This window comes from Zingiber officinale, chromosome 10A, assembly GCF_018446385.1.
Source record: "Zingiber officinale cultivar Zhangliang chromosome 10A, Zo_v1.1, whole genome shotgun sequence".
Taxonomy (NCBI): Eukaryota; Viridiplantae; Streptophyta; class Magnoliopsida; order Zingiberales; family Zingiberaceae; genus Zingiber; species Zingiber officinale.
Window position 1 is genome coordinate 3,806,158 of NC_056004.1, and position 22,945 is coordinate 3,829,102.

General features: G+C 47.0%; 3 protein-coding genes across 3 annotated transcripts; 1 reads left to right on the top strand and 2 right to left on the bottom strand.

The window, feature by feature from the left end:
- The first annotated feature begins 1,360 nt into the window (after nucleotides 1-1,360).
- LOC122028116 (ferredoxin-thioredoxin reductase catalytic chain, chloroplastic-like) lies at nucleotides 1,361-4,599 on the top strand. Its single transcript, XM_042587131.1, has 6 exons — nucleotides 1,361-1,607; nucleotides 2,102-2,214; nucleotides 2,767-2,816; nucleotides 2,913-2,984; nucleotides 3,464-3,524; nucleotides 4,446-4,599. The coding sequence occupies exons 1-6, from the start codon at nucleotides 1,508-1,510 to the stop codon at nucleotides 4,488-4,490; spliced, it is 441 nt and encodes a 146-aa protein (XP_042443065.1). The 5' UTR covers nucleotides 1,361-1,507; the 3' UTR covers nucleotides 4,491-4,599.
- Nucleotides 4,600-19,414: 14,815 nt separating this feature from the next.
- Nucleotides 19,415-21,408, bottom strand: LOC122028006 (U-box domain-containing protein 38-like). The gene has a single exon (XM_042587021.1). The coding sequence runs from the start codon at nucleotides 21,356-21,358 to the stop codon at nucleotides 19,541-19,543; it is 1,818 nt and encodes a 605-aa protein (XP_042442955.1). The 5' UTR covers nucleotides 21,359-21,408; the 3' UTR covers nucleotides 19,415-19,540.
- A 251-nt stretch (nucleotides 21,409-21,659) lies between these two features.
- On the bottom strand, nucleotides 21,660-22,858 carry LOC122028007 (peroxidase 65-like). Its single transcript, XM_042587022.1, has one exon. The coding sequence runs from the start codon at nucleotides 22,816-22,818 to the stop codon at nucleotides 21,835-21,837; it is 984 nt and encodes a 327-aa protein (XP_042442956.1). The 5' UTR covers nucleotides 22,819-22,858; the 3' UTR covers nucleotides 21,660-21,834.
- Between the last annotated feature and the right edge of the window lie 87 nt (nucleotides 22,859-22,945).

Here is a 22,945-nt window from a genome sequence, read left to right on the forward strand (position 1 = left end):
AGCTTAGTTTGAACAACATATAAAAGATATCGGCTAACTTCTATAATATATAGAAGCCAATGAAATTGTTACACGTTATAGAAATTATATATTCGCTTTTATATACTCGATTATGATTATATTATGTTTATTGAAATGTAATGATTATAGTGGAGTCTATACATTTGTTTTGCTCATTGAATATTATTTTAATCATGTTATCACTCAAAGAGATAAAAATAAAATGATATAAAATCATTATTATAAAAACTAGAAACTAACTTCTATATATGGTAGAAGTAACGTACTATCTTCTACACAGTCAATCATGACAAGATATTGCTCATTTTAAATATAGTCAGAGAAACAAAATCAAAATATTTAAAATCATTATGATAGAAGCTAGCAACTAGCTTCTACAAATATAGAACTAACTAATCCTAGACATGACCAATCTAATCCTATAAAAAAATTTCATCGATTACCAAGATAAATAAAAAAATACTCATGATGATTGATCTAAATAATCCATTTTCTCATATCTGTTATTCAATGGAACACCCTTTTAATTTTTACAAGATATTATCGCCCTGAAAATGCTACTACGTGATCGACCTAATCACCATTAAAATATGTCCCCGAGGCTAATCGTGGTAGGATATCTAGGTTGTTATCTAGACACTTGCGGTTGATACTCACCTATATCCAAAGGATACTAGATTCCTAGATTACCTTTTACGCGCACTTTTCAATTTACCTCGATAGTCCATAAAAAAAATTTATAAGATCGGATCGATCATCCCACGAATAATAATAAAACTAATTGAATTTATCATTCATCATCATAAAGTCTCACATTCCCATACATCTCCTCCGTCTTCTCATTTTACATACTTTTTAGTAAAAGATATATTTTATAATATATTCCTAATTAGAATTTATAATCAATAGTTAAATTATTAAGCATTGGGAGGAATTTTTTTCTAAAAATACATGCCTCGTAAAATTAATTTGTTATCTCTGATCACATTCTAACTAACCTGGCACCCAACGGGGCATCTCATTTTACTGACACGAACAAACACTGGAGATGGATTAACTGCACGTAGCCTGAAGTCTGCGACTTGGTTGTGCACAACGAATTGGGCCCTTTTTTTCGAGAATAAACATATAAATTAATTATACGACGTTTCGTCATCTAGGGGATAATCTTGGCCGTTCATCTACCGAAACAAGACGCTTCGTGAATCATGAGAGAGATGGGTCCAGTTCTGCAGAAGAGACTACCACTAAATAAAATACGGTATAAGTGGGGTATGATTTCGACGGGTGCGGGAAGAACTGATCCTGCTAATTTCTAGGGCCACACGTCGGCATCTCTCCGCCCTGCGATATCTCGAAGCTAAAGCTGCAATGGCAAACGGGTGGCTGCAAGAAATCTGCTTGGTGAAGCATTAGGATTTGGTTGTGGAGGGCAGAGAAGGCAGCGTCTCCTTGCCATTCATCTGCTCGCTTTGAGTCGGTCTCGATGAGCATCCAAGTTTCTTTCCACGGCGTCGCACTCCCGAGCCTCGCGCCCGCCTCCTCCTCGCTCCATTCTTCTCGCCGTCTCCTGGTCCGTGCAAAAGGTTGGCCGTCTCTTCTTTTCTGTCCTATTGTTTCTCTTTCCGGTTTGAGGTTGGCTCTGATAGTTAACTGGTACCCCTCAGGAAATCGAAGTTTCATAAGCTCTTCGCGTTTTGGTTGATCTATGATCCTTCGGGGGGAGCATTTAGCTTAACTTGGTGTTAATCTGCGAGAAATCCTCAAATTTTCTCATCTTTAGGCATAGCAAGTGGCTGGTTGATAGAACGCGCTGGTGTATTCGGGGAATTCAGCCTAATTAAGAAAAATAATAGTAAAAGGAACAATTCTGAAGAAAATGTTTTGATTTCTAGGCATGTGTTGCTGGTTAAATTATTATCAAGAAACAAATCATTATTACTAAAGGAAAGGTTCCGGTGCTTTGCCCGTGTTTAAGTGCTTTTGTAGAACTTCAGAAAATTTTATACTATTGTGTGGTTTCAGCTTTCCGATCAGTTTCCTGAAATCTAAATAGTATATAACTTTCAAATTTTTGCAGCGGAGCCATCTGATAAATCTGTTGAAGTCATGAGGAAATTCTCAGAACAATATGCTCGTCGTTCAGGAACATACTTCTGTGTTGATAAAGGAGTCACTGCTGTTGTTATAAAGGTACCTTTGGATTCGGTCTCTGTGTAAAATTTTTCTTATTATTTCTTGTTTGATTGAATTATTCATCAGGAACAACTTTTATGGTTAGTAAGATGGTAGACGTCATCTTTGTGTTCAACATTATAAAAAATTAGCGCTACCGTACTCTTCTTAGTGAAATTTTACTAGCATACGCCAAAGAGGAAAACAGAAAGCCTTGCAACAGTTGCATGCAGATCATATACATATGGAGTCAAAGTGTTGCTGGCACTGTTGTTCCGGCACCAGTATTTCCATGTATTCATATAATTGACATACTATTCCTGAACATTCTTCATTCTGGTTGGATATAGACGACTGCTTGTGCTGTTGTGCATTTTCTTGTGTTGTTGGATCTTGATTAGCCAATCTACCTTGTTGCTTCTATTATTAGTTGGGCTTTTGCTACAATTACAAGTTTTGTGAAATACACATATGGGCATATGGAATATCAAGAAGAGGCATCCTTTCCACTATCCTTTTTTTAAAGAATATAATCACATTCTGAGAAAAAACAAATCTTCATTTTCACAGGGACTTGCTGATCACAGAGATACACTTGGAGCACCATTATGTCCTTGTAGGTAATTTTTTTAATTTTTGTTAAACAAATTTAACATATTTCATTGGAAAGCATATCAACAAAAAACATTTACTTGGCATGGCTTATTATGCATCAGACATTATGATGACAAAGCCGCTGAAGCATCACAAGGATTTTGGAACTGCCCATGTGTACCTATGAGAGAAAGGTCTGTGATGTCAAAGCTTTCCTCATAAATATGTAATCATATTGAAAATGAATTTGCTCTGTTCTCCCCGATGGATGAATTTAGAAGAGCCAGGAATAGTGTATGATAGGGTCTAAATTGTATCCATCAGCATACATCATTGTCCCTGCACAGGAGACTTTAAGTGGTACTTTTGTTTAGATATCCAATAGTTTACACCTTCATGGATTCCGAATTGAATTGCTATGGGTCACATAGTTACTTAACCGGTGGATGAATTGCTCGGAACCATATTTTTTATATTATCATCTTGGATGTTACTTTACATGACTTTGTTTTGTTAATTTCCTATATGATTTTCTATATGTTTAAATGACCAACAAAAGTTGCTGCTTAAAGGACCACTTTTTTGAAGAAATTGAAAGCTATATTGGATTGGGCGATTCACTAAATTATTCAATTTCTGTTATTTCTGATATTTGGTTGTCATTTTTTGCCAGGAAGGAATGTCACTGTATGCTTTTTCTCACCCCTGAGAATGACTTTGCTGGAACAGAACAAGTACGCCATTCATAATTTTTTTTGTTTGCTGTTATTTTTTCTTCTTCTTGTGATTGCATATCAATAACGACATAGAATATCCTAGATAACCTCTATAGGTTTGAATATTTCATTAATATAAAGACTAGGAGTTTGAGAAAAGGTAAGAAAAACAAACATGAGAGATATCTTATTTGTTTTCTATTAAACCCTAATCACTTTGCCTACATAGCATGCACTGTGGATCTGTGATGCCAATTTTATTTTGCGACAATATGGGTGTCTCCAATATATGTCCATATAACCATTCAACTTGAAAGTTGTTATATCCATTTGTTTTATGTAAAGATGTGTAGCAAGTAGTATACCCATATCCCTACCCTATCAATCGTAGTGAACAAAAACCATTTAACAGGAATCGGATGTGGGGCAATGTGAATTAGTGAAAATGCAAATATGCAATGAATACTTGAAGCTTCGTTGCTTTCAATGACAATCACATTTCCTTTCGTAGTAATTGCAACGTAGCCCCTACAAATTGGTGTAGTTGATATATATATGAGTGTTTGCTCCAATAGGCCTTGAGATTAATTCTCAACGTGTGCAAAATATCTCGTTGGGTGTTTTGACTTTTTTCATGCAAAGGGTCTAAGATAAAATGTCTCTGAAATTTACCTATTTGTATCTTATCATAGGGCCACTGTAATTTACCTGTTTATATCATATCATAAGGTCGATTATATTGGACTGCATTTTTTAATTGCAACGTCTTCTCTACCATTATGATCAAACTTTAGTGTTCATATGTTTTTTATTGATTTATTCCATACACGCCGTTATAAGTAACATCTTATTACATTTTATATTGCTCCTGATGTACTGTTATATATATATATATATGTTATATATATATATATATATATATATATATATTCATTTCAGGCCATCTCCATTGAAGAGATCAAGGAGACGACATCAAAAATCTAACTTGAGGCTGAGCAGCCTCCCTTGTTTGTAGAATGTTTTTTAAAAAATTGTAATATATTGCCAGTACCTATGGGAAAAAAAAACTTCGAGTTTCTCGGTTATAGTTTTACGAAATATGTGAGCATCTCTACTATTGAGATCCTATTCAATACGATGCACAAGACAGACAAGAAGGTAATGTGCTGGAATGTCAATGTTAGGCCTAAGGACAGGTTGACGGGGATGTTGGGGACGAGCGAATCGTTTTTTTGCCACATGGAATGTCAATGTTAGTCTTGGGCAGTAGATTTAAATTGTGGTCGAATTCGCAGAGAAATAATTTCTTGAGGTCGCTCTATTTTATCTTTGATTCAAATGTCTGGTCTTCGAACGGTTGCGGGAGTGACGATCGAAATGAGCACGCAACCTTTTGCCATATGGATTATAACTGATCCTGTCCGAATACTGAATCAATGGACGCTGGGCATGGAGCGCTCTTCGACTGCTGACGTGACTCTTCAACTGTTGGAACGAAGCTCCGGCGAACCTGCACAGAAGTCGAGCCGGGAAGGGGGTTCCCGGCGGCGACCCTCCGACGCTCAAGTCAGGTAAGCAACGATGAAAAAGGTGGCTCCCAAAATCTCAGAATGCGTACCTCCGGCGAAATCTGAGGCTCTTTATATAGAGTTGTGAAGGGTTAGGGCACGCATATCGACGTGCATATGTGTCCTCTGTCCTTTCCTCGGTATGCGGTTGTCAGAAAGCTCACCTGACCCATACCGCTACAGTCAAAGCATGTCCTCGATGGGACAGCAGAATCCCCTGTCACAAGATTTGGAGCATGGCCTATACGTGAAACATACCTGCTGTCAGAAAAAGACCTCCCTTGTCCTTTTCCCCTTTGCTCCAGATCTAGAGTCCGGGCGGACAGATCCCTCAACATCCGGCCGGACATATGCGGTGGTTTACTTGGGGAGATTCTCCATCACATGCTTTATGGGGACTATTAGCAGTGTTACCTTATGGCTTTGGCCGAGCGTGGGGTCCGCTCGGCCCACGACCTTTTCCCCTGAGCGCCGGAACCCTGCTTTCGACAGGGCGCCTTTAACCATCAGCCGTATATCGTCCGGTCGGCAAGCCGATCGGACCCATCCCTCTCCGGGCGTTCGATTCCATCGGCCGGTCGGACATCCGGTCGGACACTGCCCTCTCCGGTCGTCCGGTCGGACACTGCCCCCTCCGGACGGACGACTACCACTATGGCTTCCACGTGGCGTTGACTTCCCATGGCGGGGCCCCCTGCTCTTATTACCGGATCACTTGCCTCCCCTTCAAGTCTAGTCGAAGGAGGCGAATAGTCCGACTGACTGGACTAAGAATCCGGCCGAGCGGTTCCTCCGTGCTTGTATCATCCGCTCGTCCAACCATAGAGGTAGCCTAAGCGAATCAACAATGGTCTTCACTGGATCTCCTCGTATTCTGCGCCAATCTTCGACATTAAGGTTGAGCACGCTTTCATTAAATGCTCCGAATGATTGAATGCCACGTGGAGCACTGTCATCGGTGCACGGCGGCGGTAGCATGATATTTTGACGTGATCGAAGCAATTCGAAATGGACGGCTAGATGCATGCTTTGATTCCCGTGACCTGGATCCGACGGTTGAGGCCGCCCGGCCTTCACCCTATAAATTCTTCGTTTCCTTCTCTCCCTCACTCGCCTCCGCGACTTCTGCTACTGCCCTCTACGCTTTGGAGCTCCGGCGATCTCGTTTCTGCCCTCTGACGCTCTCCGACGCCTTTCCTTAATCCCTCTCCCCGTAATAAGGTTTTATATCTTTCCTCCCTCTTTTCCGGTGTCTCATTCGCATTTCTTGCCCTAGCTCCAATCTTTGAAACTTCTTTTCTTCGTCGGTTGTTTTCCTCTGGCCTTTCCGCTCCTTTTTTTGATTTCTTCCGTCCGGATCATGGCCAGTTCTTCTCATCCCGAAGAACAATCCCTCGGCCCATGGTACACTACCATGCGGTCCCGATTCGAACAACGGGATTTCAATATTTTGACAGACAATTTCGAAATCCCCGAGGATTTCGAAGTTCGCCTAGCCGGTCCCTCCGCTCGGCCAAACAGACCGCCGCGCGGCGCTTTCTGTGTCTTCCGCGACCAATTTACCGCCGGTCTACGGTTTCCTGTACATCCTTTCACAGTAGATGTCTGTAATTATTTTGGTGTGCCGCTCGGCAGTTTAGTACCCAATACCTTCCGTCTCCTCTGCGGCGTTGTTGTTTTGTTTAAGATTCACAACATCCCCCTCCGACCGGAGGTCTTCTTTTATTTCTACTACCCTAAGCAAGCCGAGCCGGGCACCTTTATGTTCCAAGCTCGACCCGGCTTGGTCTTCTTCAACAAACTACCAACCTCCAATAAACATTGGAAGGATTATTATTTCTACATCCGCATGCCCAGTCAGCCAAACTTCCCGACCCAGTGGCAGGTCAGTCTGCCTCCTACTCCCGAGTTGAAGAAATTCAAGACCCGACCGGATTATCTTCATGCCGCAAATGTACTAGCCGGTCTGCGACTTGACATCAACAAACTTCTTCACGAGGGAGTGATGTACATTTTCGGGCTGAGTCCTATACGGACCCCACTTCCGACCGGCTTCGGTAAGAATTTTGTTTGGGCATTTGCTTTAATTGCTAACTGATTTCTTCTCCTTTCCATGCAGCTAACATCGTCATGGACTCGGTGATGGCCGGCGTTCTGAAAAGAAAGGCAGCGGCGTTGGAGGCCACTGCGGCTAAGGAAATGGAAGCGCTGGGTATTCAGCCGGTCGGTTCTCACGAAGGAGAGAGCGGCACCCAGGCTGAATCGGCTGCTCAGGCCTCTCAACAGCAGGTGGCCAGCGGAGCTATCCCCTCCGGGGAACCAACGGCCCCCGAGGAAGGGTCCGCTCGGGAGGAGGAACAGCCTCTGCAAAAGAGGCGCCGGGTGGAGACTCCGCTGCGCTCGGCTACCTCAGCGGTCCAACCCTCCGACCGGGCCGCTGCGACTGCTAGAGGCAAAGCGCCTATGGCAGAAACTATTTCTTCCGACCGGACTCCTTCTGACTGGGATGAGCTGACTGCTCCGGTTGAGGCCACTCCGGTCAACATTCTCCCCCCTGCTCGCCATTTAGTCCAACGCTCGACCATCCATTCGCGATTTTCCGCGCCGGCTTCTGATCCTGGTCGAGCGATCCCAGGTCACGGCCGCACAATACGGGTCACTCTTCATCTCCCGACTGAAGAGTTGCTCCCAGAAGACGATCGACCCACCGTGCCCGAGCACACCATTACTTTGAAAGGGCCCCTAGCCGAGATGTGGCCGACGCTCGGGCGCGAGTTGCAATGATCCCCCTCCGGAACTTAGCCAACAGCCACATGGGGGAGGCTACGGGGGTAAGTTCGTTTCGCTTGTAATTTTTCCGCTCGGCTTTTAACAACTGCGCCTTCTTGCTTCAGAGATGGGTGGAAGAGATAGCGGTTTCCAGCCGCCTGGCTATGGCGGACGAGGAGATAAGGCAACTGCGGGCGGCAGGCGGTCCGAGCGGCTCTCAAGGCCCCTCGTACGCCGAGTTACAAAAGGAGCTGAAGAAAACTCAAACTCTGCTGGCGGCCGAGCAGAAGAAAACAGCTTATCAGGCCCACGCCCTGTCCGAGTCCGAGCGACAAGTCAAGTCACTTGACACAAAAATAACTCTGGCCACCACTCGGAAGAATACTGCTATCTCCGACCTGGAGAAAAAGAATGTTGAGGCCAGAGGCCTGGAGTTGAAGATAAAGGAGCTGACGGAGCAACTTGACCGGGAGAAGGTGGGCCGCTCGGCCGACATGGAGAAGATTGAGCATCTGAATGTGTAACACCCCTAGAAAGCCTAGATAAGAAAGTAAGAATAATGAGAGTTTGAAGGTAGTGAAAAGAAGGTGTAAATATTCTAAGTTGAATATTAAGATGGGAAGGATTTAGATGATTAAAACTTTATGAAAAAAAATAAAGTTGAGAATATAAATCATCTATATTTATAATACATGAAATTAATGTAAACAAAAGGAAGGAATATGAGATAATATATATGTGTATGAAATATTTATGCATAATGCATAATATGGTGATATATGAATTATTATGTACAAAAGAATATCAATAATATGTTAGAAGAGAAATAGGATTGAACCTTGGACCTCTTGTAAGGAACATGTATAGGATATCAAAGGGGATAGGAGAATTATTGATAAGGAGAGAAAGGACTAAGTAGTTAAGAATAAGAAAGGATTCTTTTTACTTAAAAGGAAAAGGAAGTAAAAAGAAGTAAAAATATACATAACCAAGTTTTGATCCTTGGTTCTCTTGTGGATGCATGCATATGTTAACCAAGTGTGATAGGAGAGGATATTGTAAGAGGAGAGATAGGAATTTTAATTAAAGGAAAGAAAAGAGAGAACTCAAGAAGCATTTCTCTAGAATATTCTTATCATTAAAGAGGAGAAATAAATAAGGAGGATGAATCAAGTCAAGTTTTCCTCCCCTCATTTTAGTATAAATAGGCATGGAGGGGTGGCTTCATCCTCAACTCACTCTCCTCCTCTTCTCCTAGAGGTGCCGAGACACTCCCTCTTTTCTTTCTTTCTTTTTGTTGCCGAGCAACACAAGAGGAAGAAGCCTCCTCTTCTTCCTCCTCCTCTCCACCAAAAGACCTAGCCACTTCTTACTCCATTGGTGCCGAGCAGAGCAAGCAAGGAAGAAAGGTCCACAAGCAAATTCTCAACTCTAGGAAACTTAAGCAAAGAAGGTAAGCTTCCCCTCACCTGTGGTACAAGGCTTCTTATGTATTTTCAGATTTTTTTTATGAGGATTTTTAAAGCTAGAAACAAATTTAAGAAAATTCGGATTCAAAAGGGTTTTTTTCCAATCTAGGAATACTTGTATAAGTCCTCTCTTCATGATGATTTTTCTATGTCTTGTAAGAAAGTTTTTCCCTATGTTTTTATACACATATGATGCATGATCAGAGGAGTATTTAGCCCTAGAAATTCAACCAAAAATATTGTAAAGAGGTTAGGAAAAATTATTGTCTAACCAAACTAGTGCAAGGTTCCCTCTATGAAATGCTAAGGACCTTTCTATGGTTTTCTTGCTTGGAAATTAATTGGAACCAAAAGAAAACTCACTTGTATGCTTCGGACCAGAAAGGTTAAGGGTTAGAAAGACCTTCAAAAAAAAATTTTAAATAAACATGCTCCTATGATAGGATATAAAGTTTCTTAAAGGGTGTTCACCTTGCTAGAAACTCATGAACTTTTTAGGTTTTTTTTTTCGGCCATGATAAAAGGGATAGCTTAGATTAGCCTAAACAAAAATATTAATATGCTCAAGACCTCTGTGATATTATGATATGAAAGTTGATTAATGCTCTCAGGTTTAATTGGAATGTAGAAAATTAGTTACATGATATAAGACATGTAAGATCACAAGAGTCCTAGCTTGTTTATGATCCAATTTTGTGTATGATGTTCTTAGTAACTTTTGCCATGATATTTACTTAGGCTTTCCATGCTTTAGGCCACTTAAGAAACCTAGCTTAAGGACTGGTAGGTTTCGGCCATGAAGGAAAATAAAAGAAAAAGGGAAAGAAACCTAGGAAATGCTATACATAATGAGAAGAAATGAAATTATGTTATGTAATATGCTATGATAGGTTATAGCATAGGAAATGCTATACATAATGAGAAGAAATGAAATTATGTTATGTAATATGCCATGATATGTTATAGCATAGGAAATGCTATACATAATGAGAAGAAATGAAATTATGTTACGTAACATGTCATGATATGTTATAGCATAGGAAATGCTATACATAATGAGAAGAAATGAAATTATATTATGTAATATGCCATGATATGTTATAGCATAGGAAATGCTATGAAAGATTGTTAGGGACATGATATGATAGTTATGCATGATAAGTTATTTTTGTATGGTTTGTACCAAGGGTGGGCTCTGTAAACGTCCCGGGGTCGATGGAGTAAGACTCGGGCCTCGTCAGTAATGGGCCTCTGAGTGCCCTAGGTCGATGGAGTAAGACTCGGGCCTCGTCAGTAATGGGCCTCTGAATGCCCTAGGTTGATGGAGTAAGACTTGGGCCTAGTATGTATGCATGGTAGGGTTCAAGACTTACTACCTTGGACCTACCTATGAAGCGCGCGCATTATGTATGTGGTACAAACCGGGATCCCCTCTAATGATGATATTAATTTCAAGTACTTATAAGTATAAGTTTTCAAATTCATGATGCATTGCCTACATATGTGCTTGAATTATCTGATGATTAGATATAATGTCATGTGATATTATGATATGAATATGAATATGATACCCTTGTATGTCGTATGCTTATGATACCTCGCATGATATTGATATGCAATGATATGAATTCGGTTTTAGTGAGTAGGAAAGGAACTTACTGAGCCATGAGTGCTCATAGCTTACTTTCCTTGTACCGCAGATATGGGGGACGGATATTCGGAACGACGGAGCAGCAGGAGGAGCAGATAGTGATGTGTGTGGTGGTGGCTCGGCAAGAACGATTCGGACAAATTAATATTTTTAATTATATGATCAATATATGCACATTCGAACTAATCAGAATATGTGATATCATGCTTATTTAAGAAAAAGGAATGATTTAAAATTTTCCGTTGTTATAGTATAACTAAAGCATGTACGTAAGTAGTATAAGATCGTAGCGCCGCCCTTGGGTAAGAAGGGTGGGCGTTACAGAATGAGGCTCTCACAAGCTCCCAGGCGGCCTTCAAAGAATAGCAGGATGCCGAGCCGAGCCGAGTGGCCGCTCTTCGAAAAAACCACATCCGATCGCCTGAATTCTCGGAGAAAATTTGCGAGCAGATGTACTCAGCTTTCGACTTGGCCATTACGGCCACTATGACCTATCTGAAGTCGAAGGACCTTCTTCCGGAGTCCACCAATATTCCAGCCGGCGATCAGGTGGAGCTCCTGAGCAATATTCCGAGGGACCTCTACGACTACATTGAGTAATTCTTGTAATTTGGCCGCTCGGCTGAATATGAACCTTTTTGTACTTAGGCCACTCGGCCCAAGGTTTTAATTTCAATGAAATGCTTTCCTTTCGTGCACTCTATCTTCTTGCACTTTGTCCCTTTGCTAATATGTGTGTTACCCGCTCGCCTATTATCCTACCTTCGGCATATGTCAAGCCCTTCCGATCGGACAACTATCATTCTGTGTTGCTATCAAGAGTCGCTCGCTATAAACCGACCAGAACCTTTGTGCCTTGAGTCCAAGCGGAACTTTGAATCGGTCGAACGATATCGGCGGAGAATACGGATAATCGCAGTTTCGACGATATTCCGCTCGGATTATTTATAGACGCCGGCTCGTCTCTCGATATTTAACGTCGGAGCTCGACGGTCTTCCGCTCGGATTATTTATAGACGCCGGCTCGTCTCTCGATATTTAACGTCGGAGCTCGACGGTCTTCCGCTCGGATTATTTATAGACGTCGGCTCGTCTCTCGATATTTAATGTCGGAGCTCGACGGTCTTCCGCTCGGATTATTTATAGACGCCGGCTCGTCTCTCGATCTTTAACGACGGAGCTCGTCGGCGCGGATATTTATAGCCGGTCGGCGCGGCTCTCGATCTTTAACGACGGAGCTCGTCGGCGCGGATATTTATAGCCGGTCGGCGCGGCTCTCGATCTTTAACGACGGAGCTCGTCGGGCTTTTAAGCCTAATTTTGGACAACGTTTACTGGCCCGAACGGCACAGGGTCTTCGGAATTGAGCCTTTAGCTCGTACAATATACCTCCGGCTTAGCAGCTCGAAGCCTTCGTTGTCGAGCGCTTGGCTCAGATAATTTACCTCTGGCCGAGCGGCACGGGGCCTTCAGATACTATACCTCCGGCTGAGCAGCTCGGGGCCTTCTTTTTCTCGTCGACGATGCCTTATATTCGTTCTCTTGATTTTTCATTTCTGCATTTCAAGTATTCAGTTGAAAAAAGTGCACAGGATGATTTACATTGGCACACCTTTCACCCGCCCGGTAAGGCTGGAGGTGGTTCGCGCTCCACGGCCTATCTAGCTGCCGACCGTCTTCATCCTCCAGATAATACGCGCCCGAGCGGAGTTTTTCGATGACTTTGAAGGGACCTGCCCACGGAGCTTCAAGCTTGCCGACGTCGCCGGCCGGCTTGACTTTCTTCCAGACCAGATCGCCGACCTGGAATGATCTGGGAATGACGCGCCGATTGTAGTTTTGCTTCATCCGTTGCCGGTACGCCATCAGCCGAATGGATGCCTTGGCTCGCTCCTCGTCAACCAAATCCAGCTCCATGTTTCTCCGCTCGGCGTTGCCTTCATCGTAACTTAAGACCCGGACGGACTCAACGCCGATTTCAACCGGAATGACCGCTTCTCCGCCGTACACCAGATGGAAAGGTGTGACGCCAGTTCCTTCCTTAGGAGTTGTTCGGATGGCACATAAAACGCCCGGCACTTCATCTACCCAACTTCCTCCTAAATGATCGAGCCGAGCGCGCAGAATACGAAGAATTTCCCGATTGGCTACTTCGGCTTGACCGTTGCTTTGGGGATAGGCTACAGATGTGAAGTGTTGTTCAATGCCGAAGCTTTGGCACCAATCTTCGAGAATTTTGCCTGTGAATTGCTGTCCGTTGTCGGAAATCAGTCGACGAGGGATGCCGAACCGACATATGATGTGCTGCCATATAAATTTTTTAACTATCTGTTCGGTGATCCTGGCTAGCGGCTCGGCTTCCACCCACTTGGAAAAATAATCAACCGCCACTAGCAAAAATTTTCGCTGCCCGGTCGCCATCGGGAACGGACCAACGATATCCATTCCCCATTGGTCGAACGGGCATGAAACTGTTGATGCCTTCATTTCCTCTGCCGGTCGGTGGTAGGAATTATGGTACTTCTGGCACGACAGGCATGTTGATACGGTCCGAGCGGCGTCTGCTTGTAGGGTTGGCCAAAAGTATCCAGCTAGCAAGATCTTCTTAGCCAATGATCGTCCGCCCGGATGACCTCCGCATGATCCTTGATGTACTTCTTGGAGAATGTAAGCTGAGTCTTCCGAGCTTACACATTTCAACAGCGGACGTGAGAATGCTTTTTTGTAAAGCTGATCGCCGATGAGTGTGAACCGACCGGCTCTCCTTCTTAGTAGTTGGGCCTCATTCCGGTCGGCCGATGTAGCTCCCGAGCGGAGGAACTCTATGATGGGTGTCCTCCAGTCGCTTGGAAACGTGAGGCCTTCCATCCGGTCGACGTGCGCCACCAGCAGTACTTTTTCAATTGGTTGCTGAATGGCGACCGGCGTTATTGAGCTTGCGAGTTTGGCTAACTCATCAGCTGCTTGGTTTTCTGCTCTGGGTATCTTCTGGACGATAACTTCTCTGAAATTGGCTTTAAGTTCCCAAATGCCTCAGCATAGAGCTTGAGCCGGGCGCTGTTAATTTCAAATGCACCAGAGAGTTGCTGCGCGGCCAATTGCGAATCAGAATGAAGCGTTACCCGACCGGCGCCAACATGCTGAGCTGCCTGCAATCCGGCTATGAGGGTCTCATACTCTGCTTCATTGTTGGTAGCTTTGTAATCCAGCCGGACGGATAGGTGCATCTTTTCTTCTTGAGGTGAGAGCAGTAATATTCCAATCCCACTTCCGAGCCGAGTGGAAGACCCATCCACATATATTCTCCACATAGCTTCCGGCTCTGGTCTTTACACCTCGGTCACAAAATCAGCCAAGGATTGCGCTTTGATCGCCGAACGGGGCTGGTACTGGATGTCAAATTCACTTAGTTCTGTCGTCCACTTGATGAGCCGTCCGGATGCTTCTGGATTCAACAGTACTCTTCCTAGTGGACTGTTCGTCCGGACAATGATGGTATGAGCCAAGAAATATGGTCGAAGGCGCCGAGCGGCTAGAACCAAAGCAAAGGCCAACTTCTCGAGCCCAGTGTAACGAGATTCGGCATCTTTTAAAATGTGGCTCAGAAAATACACCGGTTGCTCCTCGCCGCTGGACCTTACAAGTGCCGAGCCTACAGCATGCTCGGTTGAAGACAGATAAATATAAAGTGACGCACCCCCGATCGGCTTGGCTAGTATAGGCAAAGAATTAAGATATGTCCTCAATTCTTCGAATGCTCGGTCGCATTCCTCGTCCCAGTGAAATTTAGTGGTCTTGCGTAAAATTTTGAAGAAAGGGAGGCTCCGGTCGGCAATTTTGGAGATGAATCGGGACAATGCGGTTATCCGACCGGTCAAACGCTGCACTTCCCTTGTATTTCTCGGAGGCGGCATGTCTTGGAGAGCTCGCACCTTGCTGGGATTTGCTTCAATTCCCCGCTCGGTCACTACGTACCCCAAGAAACGCCCTCCTTTTGCTCCGAACAGGCACTTATGGGGATTTAGCTTGACTCCATATTTGCGTAGCGTTCGGAAGGTTTCTTCCATGTCCTTGAAGAGATTGGCCGCTCGGGCGGATTTGATAAGAATGTCGTCTACATAGACTTCCAGATTCCGCCCGATCTGCTCCCTGAACACTTTGTTCATCAAGCGTTGATAGGTGGCCCCGGCATTCTTCAATCCGAACGGCATCACATTATAGCAATAAGTGCCGTCGGCCGTCACGAAGCTGACTTTTTCTTGATCTTCACGGGCGAGCGGCACTTGATGATAGCCTTGGTAGGCGTCGAGCATACAAATTAATTCACAGCCGGCCGTAGAGTCCACCAGCTGATCTATCCGGGGCAAAGGATAAAAGTCCTTGGGGCATGCTTTGTTCAAGTCCCGAAAATCAATGCAGACTCTCCACTTGCCGCCCGGCTTAGAGACTAATACTACGTTAGCCAGCCAGCTCGAGAACTGTACTTCTTGTATATGGCCTGCCTCCAGAAGTTTCTCGACTTCCGCCCGGATGATGGCATTCTGCTCGGCACTGAAATCCCTTTTTCTCTGCTTCACTGGCCGAGCGTCCGGTCGGACATGTAACTCGTGCTGCGCTATGCTCGGCGAAATTCCGGGCAGCTCGTGTGTCGACCAGACGAAGACATCATGATTTCGCCGGAGGCATTGGATCAGCTCCTCCTTCTGCTTCTCCTCCAGATCAGAGGCAATAAAAGTCGTGGCCTCCGATCGGGTCGGATGAATCTGCACTTCCTCTTTTTCTTCATAAATTAAAGAGGGTGGCTTTTCAGTGATGGCATTTACCTCGATTCGAGGCGCCTTCCGAGCGGAGTTGGATTCTGCTCGGACCATCTCGATGTAGCATCGCCGAGCTGCTAGCTGATCTCCCCCTACTTCTCCCACTTTGTCCTCCACGGGGAACTTGATCTTCTGGTGGAAGGTTGAGATGACCGCTCGGAATTCGCTGAGCGCCGGTCGTCCCAAAATGACGTTGTAGGACGAGGGCGAGTCGACCACCACGAAATTTATTGTCCTGGTCCTCCTGAGCGGCTCCTCTCCCAGCGAGGTAGCCAGCCGGATCTGTTCGACCGGCTGAACTTCGTTGCCCGTAAACCCGTAGAGCGGGGTCGTCATGGGCAGCAGCTCGGCTCGATCAATTTGCAGCTGATCAAACGCCTTCTTGAATATGATGTTGACCGAGCTCCCTGTGTCAACAAATATGCGGTGAATAGTGTAATTTGCTATTACCGCTCTAATGAGCAGAGCGTCGTTGTGGGGCACTTCAACTCCTTCTAAGTCCCCGGGCCCGAAAGTGATTTCCGGTCCACTTGCCCGCTCCTGGCTGCAACCGACCGCGTGGATCTGGAGCTGCCGGACGCCCGCCTTTCTAGCTCGGTTGGAGTCACCTCCGGTCGGCCCACCAGCAATAACGTTGATCTCGCCCCGAGAAGTATTGCTCCTATTTTCCTCTTCTCGAGTGGACGGTCGGGACCGTTCTCTGGACGCTCGGCGATTCTCCTGTCTTGGAGATCGGTGCCGATCGGGCGTCTGTTGATGTTGCCTCTCGGTGCGGGTCCGGTCGGCTTCATGGGTCCTTTGTCTCCTGTCGATGGAAGGAGACCGTCGTTCGGCATTCCTGGGAACGGGATTAGCCACGAAGGGAAGACTTCGACAATCCCTCGTGTTGTGCGTATCCGTCCGGTGGAAGGAGCAGAACATAGGGGTCCATCTCTTCCTTGGCTTGGGTCGAGCGGCAGCTACCTCTTGTACGTGTGATCTGGCGTGGGGGGATCGGATTGCTTCGGCCCTCGGTCCTCTGGGCGGCTGATGAGCGGCATGCTGTTTCCGTTCGGCATGAGTAGGTGCCCGCTCGATTGGAGTTTCCTTTTTCCGGGCGGCTTGCGCTTCTTCCACGTTGATGTATTCGTTGGCCCGGTGTAGCATGTGATCATAATCTCGGGGCGGCTTTCGGATGAGCGACCGGAAGAAGTCCCCATCCACTAGGCCTTGTGTGAAGGCATTCATCATGGTCTCCGATGTGGCCGTTGGAATATCCATCGCCACTTTGTTGAATCGCTGGATGTAAGCTCGGAGCGATTCACGGGCTTCTTGCTTGATGGCGAACAGACTAACGCTGGTTTTTTGATATCGCCGACTGCTTGCAAAGTGGTGGAGGAAGGCCGTTCGGAAGTCTTTGAAGCTGGTGATAGATCCGTCCGGCAGCCTCCGAAACCACCGTTGAGCCGATCCCGAGAGAGTGGTAAGAAAAACTCGGCATTTTACTCCATCTGTGTATTGATGGAGCGTAGCCGTGTTATCAAACTTACCCAGATGATCATCCGGGTCTGTTGTTCCATTGTATTCGCCGATCGTCGGAGGCACGTAGTGCTTGGGCAGAGGGTCTTGTAGAATAGCCTCCGAAAATTGGCGATTGATCCGCTCGGGGGATGCGTCCGCTAGGGTGGCTTTCCCCTTTCTGTCATCTCGCTTAGGCATTTCGTCTGAAGAAGATCCTCTATCTCTTCGAGCTGGTACGACTTCAGGGGTGCGAAATAAGGCCCGATGGAATGCAGGGGTGGCTTGAGGTTCTTCCGCTCGGCCACCCGACGCAGATGTTGCTTGTTGCTCAGGCCGCTCGGCATATGCTTTCTGTTTTTGCTCTATAAGTTTGGCGGCCCTTATCTCGACCAGAGCGTCGAGTTCTTCCGTCGAAAGCGTCACCGTGTGTTGTCGTTCAGCCTCATCCATTGTTTCCGGTCGGATGCAGGAGCGTTCCCACAGACGGCGCCAAATTGATCCTGTCCGAATGCTGAATCAATGGACGCTGGGCACGGAGCGCTCTTCGACTGCTGACGTGACTCTTCAACTGCTGGAACGAAGCTCCGGCGAACCTGCACAGAAGTCGAGCCGGGAAGGGGGTTCCCGACGGCGACCCTCCGACGCTCAAGTCAGGTAAGCAACGATGAAAAAGGTGGCTCCCAAAGTCTCAGAATGCGTACCTCCGGCGAAGTCTGAGGCTCTTTATATAGAGTTGTGAAGGGTTAGGGCACGCATACCGAGGTGCATATGTGTCCTCTGTCCTTTCCTCGGTATGTGGTTGTCAGAAAGCTCACCTGACCCATACCGCTACAGTCAAAGCATGTCCTCGATGGGACAGCAGAATCCCCTGTCACAAGATTTGGAGCATGGCCTATACGTGAAACATACCTGCTGTCAGGAAAAGACCTCCCTTGTCCTTTTCCCCTTTGCTCTAGATCTAGAGTCCGGGCGGACAGATCCCTCAACATCCGGCCGGACATATGCGGTGGTTTACTTGGGGAGATTCTCCATCACATGCTTTATGGGGACTATTAGCAATGTTACCTTATGGCTTTGGCCGAGCGTGGGGTCCGCTCGGCCCACGACCTTTTCCCCTGAGCGCCGGAACCCTGCTTTCGACAGGGCGCCTTTAACCATCAGTCGTATATCGTCCGGTCGGCAAGCCGATCGGACCCATCCCTCTCCGGGCGTTCGATTCCATCGGCCGGTCGGACATCCGGTCGGACACTGCCCTCTCCGGTCGTCCGGTCGTCCGGTCGGACACTGCCCCCTCCGGACGGACGACTACCACTATGGCTTCCACGTGACGTTGACTTCCCATGGCGGGGCCCCCTGCTCTTACTACCGGATCAATAACCTTCATCATTTCATTAAAAAAAAAAAAATATGAGTCCATTATCACATATTTATTATAATAATATATTTTTTTATTCAGATTTTTTTAATATTAATATTTATTATTTATGGTCTCATAATTTACTTAATTATTTTAAAATTATATTAAATAAATATATTTTAAAATATTTAAATTATTATTAATATTTTTAATAATAATCTTACTTTTTAAAATTTTAATTTTTAATAAATAAAATTTTTTAAAAAAACACACACACATGGGGCATACTTTGTTTGAACGCGTTCAAGTGGCAAACCCCTCCATAACAGATGTTAACGCTAAATGCTCTAATACAATTTTTTTTTAAAAAAAACTCTATTCCGTACTCTTGAATTGACTTTGTAGTAGTTGTTGTTGAAATGATCGAGTAATTGCCAATGCTTTCTTGGACTCGAAGGTTTCAGGCTCCAAACACCACGAGTTTCTTTTCCAATAAAAATAAATAATAAATAGTATGTAGCATCACAAGTCACAACGGATGCATTCAGGACTTTTTGATTCCTAACTAGTAAACTCCTAACAAATCTTGGCTTAGAAAATTTAAGAATCTCTCTCTGTCTTTGTATACGTCAACAAGATTTAAAATTATGAAGTTCAGATAACATATGAAAAGGTCGCTCAAGTTTTATATAGTTGTGAAATTATCATCCAAATAAACATTATTAATTTTCCGTTTCAGAATTGCTATCTTAAGAGATTCAATCTTTGCAAGATCAATACACAAACAACCCTAGCTTTTCATCTGATTCGACAAAATGGAATTTATATACATTGATTACAAAGAAAATGTTTTTCTAAATAAAAGGAAAAGAAAAAACTAACAGAAGAAAATATTGGATCTTCTTAGAACGGCGCTGACTTGTTGTGGGATCCGTCACCGGCCGCCGTGTTATCGAGTCGAAACGACACCAACCCGTCCGAATTCGCCCTACTGTTGCCGTCCGCCGTGGAACCTGTTGTCCGTCGTGAAACTGGCGCCGTCTCGTCGTCGTCCTGCCTCCTTATTGCTCGTAGTGTCTTCGTAGCCATCCTTCGCCGGACATCGCCGTTGCCTCCCTCCGCCACCCTCATCAGAATCTGCTCTGCCCCCGCGGCCCTCGCCAAGCCCGGAAACCTTAATCGGTCCCGACTCATTCCATAGAGCACCGCCACGCAGTGCTCCTCCATCGCCGCGGCGTCACTCCTCATTAGCGCCACCGCCGCCGCGATCGCCTTGGCATCCATCAATGCGCTGCGCCCATCACTGCACGCCGCCAGGTGGCTGATCACCATCATCGCCAGCCGTGGCAGGCCAGGGCCCAGCCGCCGTGGCGAGGTTTGAATTGCCGCGGCGGCCTCGCACTCTCCTGTCGCTTCCGCAACAGCAAACAGCGCCCGAACAGCACCGGCGGTTTGTGCGATCTTGGAACGGTTGAGATCCGCAAGGGTGAGGTAGTAGAGTGCCATCCCGGCGTCGCGACGGGCCCGGAGGCCGGCGTTGGTCAGGCAAGAGAACAGGGTGAGCAGCGGCGGGATGGCGCCTAGGGAGCCGATGGTCACCCGGTTCTCTTCCTCAAGGGCCAGGCTGAAGAAGGCGGCGGCAGCGTGCTCTCGGACCTCTGGCTGGCCGTGCTTGAGCACGTCTACGAGCGGCAAAACGACACCGCAACTCACAATTGCAACTTTATTTTCTGGCTCCAGTGATAGGTTCACAATGGCGGCGACGGCGTTAACCTGTACAGCGGCACAGCGAGAGAGGACCATGGAGCGGAGGGCGGCGAGTAAGCGGCGGCTACAGAGCTTGATTCGGCAGACGCGATTCTCTCTGGTGGCATGGCGGAGGGAGATCGCTGCGAATTCCTGCTCCTTGATGTCGTCATTCGTCAACTTGGCCAAGATCTCATCTTCGAACGCATCGACGTCCGTACAAGTCAAGATAGTAGCTTTTGTGTTGTCGATCTCAAGAGAGGAAGATGAAGAAGTGCGATGGGAGGAGCTGGTGGTGAAGGGCGAAGAACACAAAGGAGAATTTTCCGGCGATTCCTCTGAATTGATATCTATTTCACTCAATTTCAACCTCAGTGTGTCGTCTGCTCGGCTAGTTGATCCAGAAGCTAACGCCGGAACCTTCAAGGATTGGTCCTTTTTGTTCTCTGGGACGAAACGGAGCGAGTTAGTCCCCAAGGCTCCATATTTTTCTTTTCCACCGCAATCACTGGAAGCCAATCCACCAGGAGAAGAACGAAAAATAACGGCGGAAGTGGAGGGAGGGGAATCGGAGGGTACGAGGCGGCGGACGAGGGCGCGGGCGGCGTCGAGAGGGATGGGGAGAGGACGGGGGAGACCACGGGCGTCGCACCAGTTGTGGATGGCAGATTTGAGGGTGGCGTTGGGGATCAGCACGGGCATCAAAGGGGGAGACGAAATCGAGGAAGAAGGAAGTCGCGGGGAGAGGTCGGGAGGGGCGATGCCAAGCTCGAGGCAAGCAAGGACGCAGCTCCGCTCGAAGGTCCACCCTGTGGCGGCGAAAACGACAGGATCCCCCATGAGCGAGCGCGAGACGGGGCACAGGAACTGCGCAGGCGCTGCCTCCGCCAGGAGGGCGTCAGCAGCAGCAGCAGCAGAGGGAGGCGGAGAACAGCGGGGAGAGGAAAGCTGGCAACGCGGAACGCGGCTTGCCATCTGGTTTGACTGGGTTTGCGGCCATCGACGATGCGATCAGCCTCTTGTATTATTATTATTATTAATAAGAAGTGATGTGTGACATCGACTACCTGATATGAAAATAATTTAAGGATTTACAATACGAATCTTCCACAGTGAAACTAAACTTGGACGCTAATTAAAGGATCCATACACCAGGTTGCCTGTGCGGCCGCCGTGAGATCCAACGGGCTGTTACGAGTTCGTGTAGGTCATCCGTGTGGCCGCGCGAGCTCACGGGCAAAATTTTCTGATATTTTATTAGTATGATCTTGGTCAAACAGACAAAAAAAACACGAACAATTGATTTAAATCGACATAAAGTAAACCGGCTCTATGAAATGAAGATCCCTCTCTTGATCCAACTCAGTGACAATGATCGAGATGCCAATCGCGATCAACGGCCACAACAATCCACATAAAACCAGCGAAGATCCCTCTCGGGAATCAAGTGATTAAATGGAAAGGTTGTTGAACTCGTCGCATCGCCGGCGGACCTCTCCCTTGTGGCCGGCCTTCACCCCGAACACGCTGAGCTTCTCCATGGCGTGGGCGAAGTCAGAGAAGAAGGCTGTCTGGTTGGCGGCGTAGAGCTGCACGTAGGGTTGAGTACGCGGGTCGGCCGCCAGGGCGTAGTCGGAAGCGAGCAGCCCCAGCCCACGGAGCAGGTTCTGGTAGTACATGTTGTCGAACTTTCCCGGCGTCATGACGTCGTTGAAGGCTGCGATTGTCGGGTCGTTGCGGTAGTTGGCGCATGCCTTCTGCAGCGCCGCCGCGAAGTGAGGATTCATCGATGGGTCGTGCCCCGCTTGGCCGCCCCCGCCGTACCCGTAGATCCGCGTCGCGAACTCGGAACAGTGGGAGAAGCCCACGGTGTGGGCGCCGGAGAGCGCTACCAGCTCTTGTACGGAGAAGCCTTTTTGGGCGAAGTTGGCAATGAGCAGGTCGACAGTCATGTTAGTGTGCGGGAGATTTCCGGCGACAGAGGCGGCGGTGGAGGCTAGCGCGTCCTTGCGACCGAGGCGGACTCGGTAAAAGGGGCCGCCGAGCATGGAGACAAGGTCGCGGGTGGCGAGCGCCAGGACGTCGGAGCAGGAGACGACGCCGGGGCACTCCAACTCGAGAGCGGTCTTAGCGCGGATGACAGCATCGAAGCCATCGCCGGGGAGGGAGACGTTCTCGTCCGCGTCGCGCTCCGCGCGGTTGAAGGCGTTGGTGGAGACGAGGACGGAGGCGTCGCATCCGCCGACAAAGCAGTCGTGGAAGAAGAGACGGAGGGTGCCGGCGGCGGTTGTGGGAGTGGTGATCTGCTTGTTGGTCACCACGTCCGACACAATCTGCTGCACCTTGGGGCACGTGTTCTGGTAGTATTTGGGGGACAATTTGGCCTCCGCCTCATCCGGAAGGAGAAGAAGGAGGAGGATCAAGGCCGTGGCCATGAAGGCGGTGGGCGCTATCGTCACCCGAAGTGGACGGTGCGTCGCCATGGGTGGACTAATCTTTTCCTCTCGAAGCCTAACTATATATCGATCGAAGAATGGACGGAGAATTGATATCGTATAATGA